General features: G+C 41.5%; 1 protein-coding gene across 1 annotated transcript in view; it reads left to right on the top strand.

Moving 5' to 3' along the window:
• The window catches only part of NFYC (nuclear transcription factor Y subunit gamma), a 55,327-nt gene extending 42,895 nt beyond the window's left edge, over positions 1-12,432 (top strand). Inside the window, exons 6-10 of the mRNA XM_024199259.3 lie at positions 1,700-1,873; positions 4,113-4,271; positions 8,272-8,379; positions 10,835-10,894; positions 12,235-12,432. Of these exons, the coding sequence (XP_024055027.1) occupies positions 1,700-1,873; positions 4,113-4,271; positions 8,272-8,379; positions 10,835-10,894; positions 12,235-12,354 (621 nt within the window). The 3' untranslated portion in view covers positions 12,355-12,432. The remainder of the gene's footprint in view (positions 1-1,699; positions 1,874-4,112; positions 4,272-8,271; positions 8,380-10,834; positions 10,895-12,234) is intronic.
• Positions 12,433-12,696: the final 264 nt, after the last annotated feature.

Genomic DNA, 12,696 nt, shown 5'->3' with positions numbered 1-12,696 from the left:
CCCTTGTCTCTCTGATTCTGTCTCTATCCACAGTAAGGGTACTAGAGTCAGTAATATTGCATGCTTCCTCCATGTCATTCTTTGCCAATCTGTATCTCAGCTTTGACCTGAAGGAAATCTACTTCAGTGATGGAAGAAGACAGTTTATTTTCCGTGGTCTGTTCAACCTTTCCTCCTGCTTGAAACTGACCAAAAAAAGGTGCCACTTAGTGTCAGTTGTAGCCCTGTGATGTTTATTAGGAACTGGGCTCATTTTACATAGGTCTCTAAGAATCCATCTAGCAGTAACAACTTTCAGTCATTATCACTGTGAACAGGCAATTTAGAGATGAAAGACTCTGTATGCCATTATTAAGCCCTCAGCCGTTCAGACTACATACACTTTGATCTTGTTTCACTTGGGTGTTTTTGTTTTGTTTTAATTGGCATCTCAAGTAGGTGTAATTGATACTGATCTATGGGCAGCCCTTATTTAATATCAGGGAGTCCAACAGGCTTTAGTGATGTGGAATCTGCCATGCTGTAGCACGTGTAAACATCCTACACTCTCAGCTGTGGACTCAAGGTAGCTGGGAGAGGGTTGTTTACTCCTTCTGCCATGGACTGAACATCTGGGGAACCACATTTAATTCTAAGTGTAGGAGCAATCTTTATTTCCGAAGAGCTAAAATGTGTGGGGTTTTTTTTTTTTAAAGGGTTAGCTCATTTCTGGCTAGTATAATATCCAGTATTCCTACTTCTGTTCCTGAAATTCCATTAATCAGCATTGTTTCTATAGTCCCAAGGCCATGTTTAGATAAACTAGAACAGGGAAAAGGTACAGCATTTCCTTTACTTGAAACAAAAAGACCAGAGCAGGATCTTCAGTTCTTCGACAAAAGCTGAGATATCTCAATTGTCAGCAGAAGTAGACCGTGCAAAACAACATCACTTGTCCTACCGTTCTAAGGCTATGTCTACACTGCACAGCTTACAGGGGCACAGCTGTGCTGCTACGGCCGTGCCCCTGTAAGGTTCGCAGAGTCGCCTCTCTTTGTCGGCAAGAGAGAGCTCTCAACACCCCCAATGAGAGTGTCCACACTGGCGCTTTTCGTCGGTAAAACTTTTGTTGGTCAGAGGGGTGTTTTTTTTTTCACTCCTCTGACTGACAAAAGTTTTACAGATGAAAATGCAGTGTAGACATAGCTTAATTCTGGAATGGTTTGGTTATAAAATCAGATTGTCTTTTTAAAACTCCCAGTGGTGTCACAGCAAGAGGTAGATTGAGGTTTGTGTTCAGCACGTAGGGTAAGGAGCAGGCTTCAGTGGCATGCGATGCTTTTGTATGTCTCTTCGTGGTGCACTTCCAATTAGCACTGTGCTAAGATAACAGGCCTTGCTGGAATTTACTGCCAAGCACTGTAATTGCATGGGTTTTAATTATGATAATTGTTTGCTCATTTGCTTTTCATAATGAAATGGGTGATCACGTTGTACCTTAGAAATTTGAAATGCTTTGATTTGTGTAGCTCAGTAAAAGTCTGTGGAAACCCATTATTTTCAATCTGATTTATCCTTACAGGGCAGTTTGAATTTATTTTCCTTAGGTTCTAAGCCGTTTAAGCCAAACATTAAAGAATCCATTGTACTGAGCATTGTTTATGGAAGTGGATTTCAGCCAAAATGCATAGTCTTTTTTTTTCCCCCTCCTGTATTCTAGGAAGAGGTGCGCCAGGCTGTGACTCCTGCTGAGCCTGTCCAGTACTATTTCACGCTTGCTCAACAGCCTGCCGCAGTACAGGTACAGGGGCAACAGCAGGGACAACAGACCACCACATCCACTACTACCATCCAGCCAGGACAGATCATCATCGCTCAGCCTCAGCAAGGACAGGTCAGTGAACAGGCACAGCACGAGGGCTTACAGTTCTACCTAGCCAGCCAAGGCCTCGCTGTACCCTGGGGATGAAAAGCCACATCTGGATGTTACCAGTAGTAACTAGTGTTACCTTAGCACTTAGGAGCCCTAGTCAAAGACCAGGACCCCGCTGTGCTAGGTGCTGTACAAACACAGAACAGAAAGGTGGTCCCTGCTCCAAAGAGACTACAAGCTAAGTATAAGACAAGGCGACAGGTGGATATAGATGGGGGATGCAAATAAAAAGCGAGACAATATGGTCAGCATGACAGGCTGTGGTCTCAGCACACCAGAAGTGTGATTGTTGCCAAGTTTTTTGTAGGCCTCACAGAACAGGAGAGTTTTGAAGGAGGATAATGAGGTGGCTTTGCACAGGGTGCTCCTCCCAAGTATCAGGGGCAGAACAGGAGAAAGCACATAGATGCTTGTTTGAAAACTTAACAAGTGGGCAATTGCTGTATTTACCTTCCCATGAACACTCTGAAGGAGGGAAAAACTTCATGTCTTTCTGGTGATTTGCTAGAAAGGTTTTTTCTGCACTAAGTAAATTGGTTTAACAACCTATATAACAGTTTCAATTAATTTCAGTGTCGTTATGTAACTGTTTTGAAAGAGACCAAGAGGACTATTGACAGAAGGTTTCCATCTCATTTGAAAAAGTGGCATTTTTTTCCATAGTGTATGGAGATGGAGAGGGACTTATTTGGTCATTTAATCATCCACTTGTCAGTGCAGGATTTTATCCTAACGGCTAATGACTGTACATTGCCTGGTGTACCTGCTGTGTGGACTTATAAGCACTTGACATTAGATCTATATACATGGGCTTTATTTGTATGAGGCTATGCCTCTTAGGTCTTAAAATAAGCCACTTAGTTTATTTGATTAGCTGAACAGTCTTGGGTGTTGTATAATTTAGGGTGGAGGATTGTGTTTACCTTGTCTATCCAGTCGCCGCTCAACCAAAGCTCCCAATAAATCTTGTAGCATCCTCCTCTCCCTTATCCAAAATGTTGGAGGAAATTAAATTTTTGGTGTGTCTGAAAGCCTTTGGGGAAAACAGCATTGATGCTACACACTAGGATGTTAGTAACCTCTTCTGATGTCATAACTCCATATTGTGTAGCACCTTGACATCTCCCCTGCTGTCTGTAAAATGCTCAGAGGAACAAGGAACTACATGGATTGCAACTAAAGTACTTTGTGTTGAAATACTGAATTGCATAGGCCTACCTACTAGGGAAGTGACGTCCCTGTATTTTCAAAAGCAAATGTACGACTTGTTGATTCATGGGACTAAATTGGACCATTATTCTGAAGTGAGCGATGGCAGCTGCATGACAGAAGTGAAGCTGTAATGCATTTTTGTGCTTATATGGATGCTGTTAACTACATAAATCTTACAGTTTGTACTGGCTTTTTTCTTATCCTTGTTTCTCTCACATTGAGACTGGAAAATGTTATTTTAAAAGTACCATCAGTATAGTATATACGGCATAGTATGGGCATTTTAAGAGCTAACATGGGGCCTGCCTCAGGAACCTTACTTTTCCAGACAGTTTTGTTCTTCTGTTTGCAAACATTTAATATTGCTGTGTTTCTAGTGGTATATAAGTGCCACTGTGGCTCTTTTTTGTTTACTTCTTTGGAAGGGCCCCTTTCGTAGAGGAAGGATTGTCCAGTGGCTAGGGCATTAACCTAGATCTCATGAGACCTCTTTTCAAATCCCTGTTCTGTTGCGGACTTCCTGCATGACCTTGAGCAAGTCACTTAGCCTCTCTGTGCTTCAGTTCACCATCTGTATAATGGGGAGAATATTATTTCCCTTTCTCATGGGGGCTGAGGATAAAGACATTAGACTGTGAGGTGCTCAGATGCTATGGTAGTAGGGCCAGTTAAGTACGTAAGATAGATAGATCTCTGCTGGCAAAAATGCACATGAACTTCTGCAAATAACCTTATCTTCTTTAAAACTGAACAATACAGATTTTGTTGAAAACTAAAATTAACTCTATCTATTTCTTGGTGGCAGTAGACTTAGAATCAGGAGAATCTGCTTTTCCAGGTTGTCACAATGCTGAAGTAGGTTGAGTTTGAAATATCAACAAGCTGAAAGCAGGTCTGTAAAGAGCCTCTGGTTACTGGCTGTAAATCTCTGAGATTCCATTTACTTTCAGACAAGTCAATCAGTGCTCCTTTTTGTGTTGGAATTCAGACCACCCCAGTGACGATGCAGGTTGGTGAGGGTCAACAGGTACAGATCGTCCAGGCACAGCCACAAGGACAAACGCAGCAGGCTCAGAGTGGAACTGGGCAGACCATGCAAGTCATGCAGCAGATAATCACCAACACAGGAGAAATCCAGCAAATTCCGGTAAGACTCCACCAGGGGGAATGTGTAACACTCTCATGGTCTTGTATCAAACTCTGTTACATCAGCCCTTTCACATACATACACACATACTTTATTTACTTACTTACTTACCTACCTACCACTGCCTGAATTTTGTCTTGGAAGAAAAAATAATGAGGTATGCTTAGGAAACTGTTAATGTAACACTTATTGCCTAAACCTTAAGTCTTTTACTACCTATACTTCAGCAAAACGTGTTATTTCAATTCTGTTTGAGTCTGATTCTGCAACCTTAAACAAGTCACTTAGTATCTCTGTGTCCGTTCGCCATCTGTGAAATAGGTGTAATAATATTTCCTTATTTTATAAAGCATTTTTATGAAACACTTTGAGATTGCTGGCGGAAAGGCTCTACAGAAGCAGAAAATATTTATTTTAATTATTATTAGGCTTCCCCATCACAATGCATACTTCCTTATAGCTATCCATTGAGTCCCTGATACTCCCAGAGATCTCAACCTTTACCAATAGAGGGTTCAGCCCTTCTCCATGGCATTGAGAGTAATGCTTAGCAAGTAGTGGTAGTGCATTTTGAGGCAGCATGGAATCCACATCTATCTGTACTTGTACAATTGGTTGATCAGAGGCAGAACCCCACAGGAGACTGTAACAGCCTTTTCCCTGTACCGTCAACTGGGACTCCTTGTGAGCTATAAGAAGTCATCCCTTACATCATCATGAATGATAGAATCCATAAGAGCCGTGACCAACTCCTGATTGTCCAGCGCCTACCTGCCAGAGGACAAATTCAGATTTTTTCAGTTGCTGGAAAACAACCTAAAATCAAACCCAGTGACAGTGGGGTGCACTTGTGGCCACATATGGGTATGTACATACAAAATACTGCTTGCCAGGCTTCACTTTTGGTCCTTAAGCTACAGCTGAGGCCTGCATACTCCCCATCCAGACATCACTTGAACAGAAGAGTCACAGTCCTCCCTCAAGAACTGTAAGAGCTCATGTGGTGGCTAGACCCAATGAGCATACAGAAAGGGGGTTCCATTCTCTCTCCTCTCCAGTTAAGGACCTGACTTCCACATGGGATTTCAACATCGTCCTCCTAAAACTGATGGAACCTCCCTCTCTGAGCCACTGTCAGAGTGCTCAGTACACCACCTGACCATCGGGACGGTCTTTCTGGTGACCATCAGCTCATCAGAGAGTCAGCGAGTTCCACGCTCTCATGGCCGGATTGCCTAACTTCTTTCCATAGGTCATGATACTGTTGAGACTGTACCCCAAGTTCATTCCTGAGGTGGTCTGAGACTTCCTCCTGAACCAGTTGATCACTTTGCCAGTCTTCTTCTTGAAGCTGCACTTGACACCAGGAGAAAAGAAGTTACATATTTTGGATGTGTCCAGAGCTTTGCTCTATTACCTTAATGGAACCAAACCTTTCTGGCTGCATCCCTGCCACTTTGTGGGCATTTCTGGCCCATCTAAAGGCCAAGCCATCTCGTCTCAAAGAATCTCCAAGAGGATCACACAGAGCAGTTCCACTAGCTTTCAGATGGCTGGCAAGCCTCTTCCGCCAAACATCAAGACACAGTCCCCCAGGGCACAGGCAGCATCTTCTGTTTTCTTCAGGAATGTTCCAGACTCAGGTCTGCAAGGTAGAGCAACTCACTGACTTCTGTTAAATTTTATGCCCTTGACATGGCAGCCAGGTCAGATGCTGATTTTGGAAGAGCAGTACTGCAGTTGCTGTTTGACTAGCACTGCCAAAATCCCACTCCTGCCTTCCAGGGAGGATACTGTTTGCTAATCACCTACAGTGGGATCCACATTGACACATACTCAAAGGAGGGAAAATGGTTACTCTACAGTAACTGTGGTTGTGGATCCCATGCCCTGTCATCCATCCGTGCATTTGAGTCCACAGAAATGTGCACTTTGACCTGTGAGGAAACTGAGGGATTGTCACGGTTCTACCCTCACATAGGAGCATAAGGAAAGATAGGGTGCATGCATGGCCCTGACAAACATTGCTATTCCAAAAAACTCTGCCTTGTGCACATGAGGCTCCTGCACACCTTCTAGGGGATCCACACTGACTTGAAGCACCGGTTACTGTACAGAGAGACCCATTCTGTATTTCAGATAGATAATCTATCAGGCCACAGTGTAGGAATACAAAGTGCAGCAACAAATGCACTCTCTTCAGATGGTTTTTAATAGGACATTAGTCTATGCTGCCCTCAGCACTGTTGTTCTAGCCTCTTCCACTTTCGCTATGCTGCTTTCCTGGAGCTCTCTCCTATCCTATTGGTGGCATCATCAGTATCTCCCTTTAATGGCTCCTCATGTTCAGGGCTCCACTGAAAGTCTCTTCTTGTCTCTCACTGCACATGCACAAAAACTTACATTTCTGATATAAGGTGTCATAAAACTGGTAGTGCCCACTGTAATTAAAAGCTTGATATCAGAATGTTCCTTATAACCCCATTGGTTTGCACCTGCTTATAACTTCTGAAAATGTTTTTCTGGCTATAATTTTCCATCGTTGATCTCAGCTCATATGTTGTCTTGTGCTTTTATTTTTATTTTTTTTCTTAAACTTTGAGAAAAGGTGGGAGTTGTACGTTTTAGGTAAATGTTAATGTTTTGCTCACATCTCAAAAATAGCTGAATTTTACTATTTGAAATTTTCACATTAGCTAGATGTCAATGAGCTCTAGACCCTTTTTGTTCTCTGCAAAACCAAAAATAAGTTTTTTTTCATAAGTATTTCAAATCTGTTTCACCCATTAAATTAATATTGCAGTTAAAAATCGAAGTGGGAAGCCTTCAATAGAAAGAACCTTCTCTGCAGGCAAATTTTAATGCAGAAACAGATTGTGTATTGAAATGTTTATGTTCGTATGGAGTTTAGAACTGCAGCAGAGGCTATTGCTTCAAGAGCAATATCGGGGCTTCTGGACACAACTGGTGAAGTCAGCAGAGTTTGTGTAAACTGCAAGCCCAATAATTTCTGTTCCAAGAGCTTCCCAGCGTCACTGGTGAAGCAAAGGAGTTTTTATGCTCTTGTAATGGCTCTTGATTCCCCCCTCGCCCCCCTTGTTTAAAAGTAAATTAAAATGCAAGCTGCATATAACGATTTAACCTTAAGATTCTGAATTAAATGTTCAAAAGTAGGTTAATGGAAAAAGTTGCAGTTCTGGTAGTAACATTAATTCAGCCGTGTTCCATGTTTTGCTTCGTTTGTGTTGCTTTTCCAATGTTTGTTAATATAGTTAAAAATGCAGAATGTGTAAGAGAGCAGAACTAATGTTACTATGGTAACTTTTTTCTGACTTGCCAACATTTAAACTTCTCACCTTGTGTTATATTAAACTGAAGGTTTTGTATTTTAATATAAAGCACAAAACATTGGCATGATAATATTACAGCCTTTGTCATGTCAGGACTGAAGTACACTGGCAGAATTGTGTTGGAAGCCTTTGCAGTATTCCTGGTTCTAGCCAGTGCTGTTGTTCCCTCATTTTTAAGAAGGTGAAAAGTTACCAAACATCTAAAGGAAAATGATGGGAAGAACGTAATAGGAATGTCACTATTTGCAGCTTGCTCACTGGTAAAGTAGTTTTCTTATGTGTACGAATGACTTGTATGACAGAAGAACTAACCTGATCACTCTTTGTATTTGCAAAGGAAATATAAGGGCTCTTGATCAAACCCTTGATCAAAACCTTCAGTGTGCTACTTTCTAAATACTTTCCCCTTGTAGAAAGAGAGATGCTAAGGTGGCTCTTTCAAGTTTTAGTTAAGAATTTGCAGTGGTAAAGTGTTCTTTGTATTTTCTTTGACAGAATCCATGTAACTATTAATTTCAACACTGCATCTGTTCAATCCTCCAAGTATCATCTGTTACTCTGGTTTCTGTTGGGGAAACAAGAAGGCAAGTTTATGTGTTTCATACTACACAGTCCACTGTTTTATTTTTCTTTCCCTACCTTGTTTCTAGGTTCAACTGAATGCTGGCCAGCTGCAGTATATCCGCTTAGCTCAGCCAGTATCAGGCACCCAGGTAGTCCAGGGACAGATCCAGACGCTTGCAGCCAACGCACAGCAGGTATGTACTGTAATACCAAAAACTTGTCATTAACTATTAAACTATTCTTCCCATGTGTTGAGATTCCAATTTCCAGCATTCCTGATTTTTATGCCTTACTGCATTCATAAAAAATAAATAAAAATAAAACAAAACAGCACAGTGGAAGTCTGGAGTAACCATCTCATTCATGTAAATGTGGGTAGTGATGTAAATGTTCACAGCACTTGTACAAGGCCTATGGTGAGGCCCAGGCGCTGCCCATTTAATGCCACAAGATACAAACAGTTCAGGCCTTGTGGAAAGATCACCAGTATAAGGAGGATTCATGAAAGGAGAGGGCTGGCAAGCTGTGTGGGCATAGGGTAAAAGAGAAGGTCCAAAGCAGAGAGTGAAAGACACGAGTGTGATCTCTTTGTGTCCTTTGGAGCAATCTTAATGTTAGAAGCACATCTCTTGCATTGAAGGTCTATTGACATCAGTGCTTCAGGCTCTTAGCAGAAAGACTCTTCATCCCTGAGGGTGGGTGAGTGTGCGCTCCTAAGCAGATATGGGAGAAGTGGCAGATCATTCAGGAATGGCTCTTAAATTTTTCAAAATGTAAGCGCCTGGATTTTTTCCCAGTGCACTACAAATGATCAAGTGCTTCTTGCTAGGACTGCATATGGCTATCATAAGACATGATGTTTTATCTTCTCACCCTCGCCCAGTCACCTGTAGTCACAAGAAATAAAACTAATCATGTTAGTAATCTGAAAAATTAAGATAGCTACCCTGCTTCATTACCCTCTAGATACAATTAGCTTCCTAATGATCCCATTTTCCAATCCCACATCCTTCCTTTCTTCTACCTATCCCTGTGTTGTTTTCTTAAAATCTCTCTGAAGCAGGACATGTTGCCTTTACCTGCATTGCAAAATACCATGCACTTCTGAGGTGCCACATAAACCAATCCGTTTTAATGCTGTGTAGAAGAAGAGAAATCTGTTGAATATATCTCCACAAGGAGTGTGAGCTGAAGGAGCAACAGGGCACCAAACAGCTCCCCTCAATTTCTCATCTCTTCCTTTCGTCTTTAAGGGCAGAATCTACCTGACATACATGTGTGTGCTTATTTGTAGCAGTGTCAGAGTTAGGATTCAAGTTTCAATCTTAATAGATTTAGGCTTTGTCTACGCTAGCACTTTTGTCGGAATAACTTATGTCGCTCGAGTGTGAAAAAACCCCTCTGAGCGACATGAGTTACACCGACAGAAAGAGCCAGTGTGGACAGTGTGAGACACTCTCCCGCCGACATAGCCACTGCCCCTCATTGGGGGTGGTTTTAAGTATGTTGACAGAGAGCTCAGTGTAAGGTCTCTAGTGTAGACATAGCATTAGTTTGGAGATACGCTCAAAGAAAGCTCTTTCAATATCAAAAACTCACAAAGGGAATCAACTTGAAGTCGACCAACTTAACATGAGTACGTGACAGAGTTCTCAACTGTCTAGCCAGATTAGGGGTCAGTAGATGTGTTTTTCATTCTGTTGCCTCCAATACGTTCAGGCATGTCCATTTTGTGCATGTTAAATGGATAGTTGGCCTTGTGCATTGGACAGAAGTCTCCAGTGTCATACCAGAAATCTGTGTTTTTGTTATGTAAGATACCTCTTGGAACTCCTGAAAACGTTCACCACTTTTTAAATGAGGAGCTTTTACAACTCAGCCATTGACTTGGTTATCAGCCTGCACTGGTTGTGGGGTAGAGCTTAATGCTTCTCACGCTTCATCTGTTATGCTCTTCTCTTCTCTTCTCTTCAATTCCTTTTGACTAGGAGGACAGGGCAGTAACTCTCCTCAGAGCTAGAACTGCTCCAGAGATGGGGCAATAAGGTTTTCAATGAGAGCAGCACAGCTCAGATCAACACAACTGCTAAGATGCTTCATATTCTTGTCAGACAACTGTAGCTAAACCTAATTTTATCCACCCTCAAAAACTGAAAGAACTGCTCATCTTCCTGTCTGTAAACTGAGTGTCCATGTACTGCTTATAAAAGTAAGGGGAGGTTGCTTTGCATTGCTTTTTAATTATTGAATCCAACAGTGCCCTTTGTTCTCAACTAGCATTCATTGCCATGCTACTTTGTGTGTGGTTTCATATATGTTTTGTTTAAAATTGACATTTCTGTGAGCTTGTACTGGAGACTAATTTAGCGCAGAGGTAAGTACAGAGAGATGGGACTCGTGGGTTCTGTTCCCAGCTCTGCCACTGACTCACTGATATGACTCCAGGCAAGGACCTTAATCTGTCTTGCTTTACCACACAGGGATGTTATGAAGCTTAATTTAAAACAAAAAACAAAACAAAAAAAACCTGTAAAGTGCGTGCTGATCCACCAGTGAAAGGTGCTGTGGGAGGGTAAAATATTGTTAATTTATTGTTGACCCAGCAGGTATGTTCCCTCACTGATCACCCGTGTCATTTCTTTATTGTAGATTACACAAACAGAAGTCCAGCAAGGACAGCAGCAGTTCAGCCAGTTCACAGATGGACAGGTACCTATCTCAGAACTCATGACGACTGACTGATCAGTAAGGAGCCAGTGTCCATGAAGTCAGAGCTAAGAAAGCTCTTGGCCTTTAGTACTAGGTGTCTAACAAGAAGTGGGATAGTGAGATTAGAACGTCACTACCACTCCCAAAATGGACCTAGCAGCCAGGATTCATGAGAACTGTGACAAACTTGTAGTTCATGTGAAGTCCTTTTATTATCTTGCTATATTTACTCCAAATTAACCCTACTCTTTGAGAATATGGCAGATCAGCTATTTAACTTTTGCCCTATCAGTCTCATCCCAGGTGCTACTAGAAATAAGATGTTGTGTCTTATTAAGATAGCATCCTAGGAAATGTTTAAGCCAATAAACAAGGATAGACACTTGGTGTGTAACCTCTCAGTGTGTCACTGGAAAGCTTTTTGAAGTAGAACAACTTGAGGGCGGTGTATTCTCAGTTTGTCTGTGTGAAGGGAGTATTTAATGATAGTTTAGCACACTCTTTGTATTCATTTGTCGTAAATGCTGCACATGAAGTAGATGGAATAATTTCTTTAAGTTCTTTGAATGGACACATCAGACTGGATCCAGTGAGGGGTAGATTTGCCATAAATAAACTTTGTAATACAATTTGTTGAAGATAGGGCTAATATGAAATGCAGCTTGATCAAACTTCAGAGTGTAGACTAACAGAAAATAGAATCACTACTAAATTGGTATTGAGCAAACTGGCAGTAAATATATCTTGAATTGCTTATTTATACAAACCAGGTGGCAGGAAAGGCTCAATAAATCAAACTGAGCCATAAGCTGGGGAAATGTGTTGGAGGACACTGTCTCTCTCTGTTCAGACAAGTTGTGAAAATAGTATCCAGTGTGAGAACAAAAGTTAGTTCTGCCTGCTTGGAATATGTAATAGGATTTCAAGTCTAAGTGGTTGAGCAATAATTGAATACAGAGTGCCAAATGAAGGTGATTAGAAGTAACCTGACAAACCGACTCTGGTACCTATAAAAGGTTAAATCATCAGTAGGAGCTTTTTCAGTCCTAATCTGTTCAGGGATCAAGCTCTCATAACATTATACATATAAAACAAAGTCTGTCAGGTTCCAACTGGGCATCAGAAGTTCATAAAATTACTTCATTATACGGTCACATTTTGGTATTTAAGGCCTAGAGTAATTCATGCTCCAACTTTTTGAGCATATTTTACTTGCTTTGTGTGTTGATTCATACCATTGGTCAAATCTGAGGGCTACACCGGCTGCATGCTATTAATAGTTGAACATCTTGCTGACACTTGATTACCTTTTTTTCCCATCCCCTTTCAACCTCTTCCAGCAACTCTATCAGATTCAGCAAGTGACCATGCCTGCAGGTCAGGACATCACCCAGCCCATGTTTATTCAGTCCACCAATCAGACTTCTGATGGACAAGCGCCTCAGGTGGCAGGGGACTGAATTAGCCCACCCTAGTGAGTATTCTGTCAGCATGGAAATTGACACACACCAGCTTGACTTCTGCCATTCCGACCGGCTCTGATGAAGATGTCTCCCTCTGTGTATCTGTACTTGATATGAAGCCTATAGTAGGCTCTGATCTCTGGTGCACTATACACCGCCTCTGGTGGGTATGAGCAAATATCCAACAGAAACTGACAAGGATGCAATATTTTTATTTTTTTCAGAAAATGTCAACGTACTTAGCTGCTTGTTCATCTCTATAAAACTGAAAATAATTAAACAAAATGAAATCTATAGCAGCTTATTAAATGATGTAGAACATTTTTCTTTGGTCAGATT

Source organism: Terrapene carolina, unplaced genomic scaffold (assembly GCF_002925995.2).
Source record: "Terrapene carolina triunguis isolate 2854851 unplaced genomic scaffold, T_m_triunguis-2.0 Scaffold236, whole genome shotgun sequence".
NCBI lineage: Eukaryota > Metazoa > Chordata > Testudines > Emydidae > Terrapene > Terrapene triunguis.
This window is presented reverse-complemented; position numbering and strand designations above follow the sequence as displayed.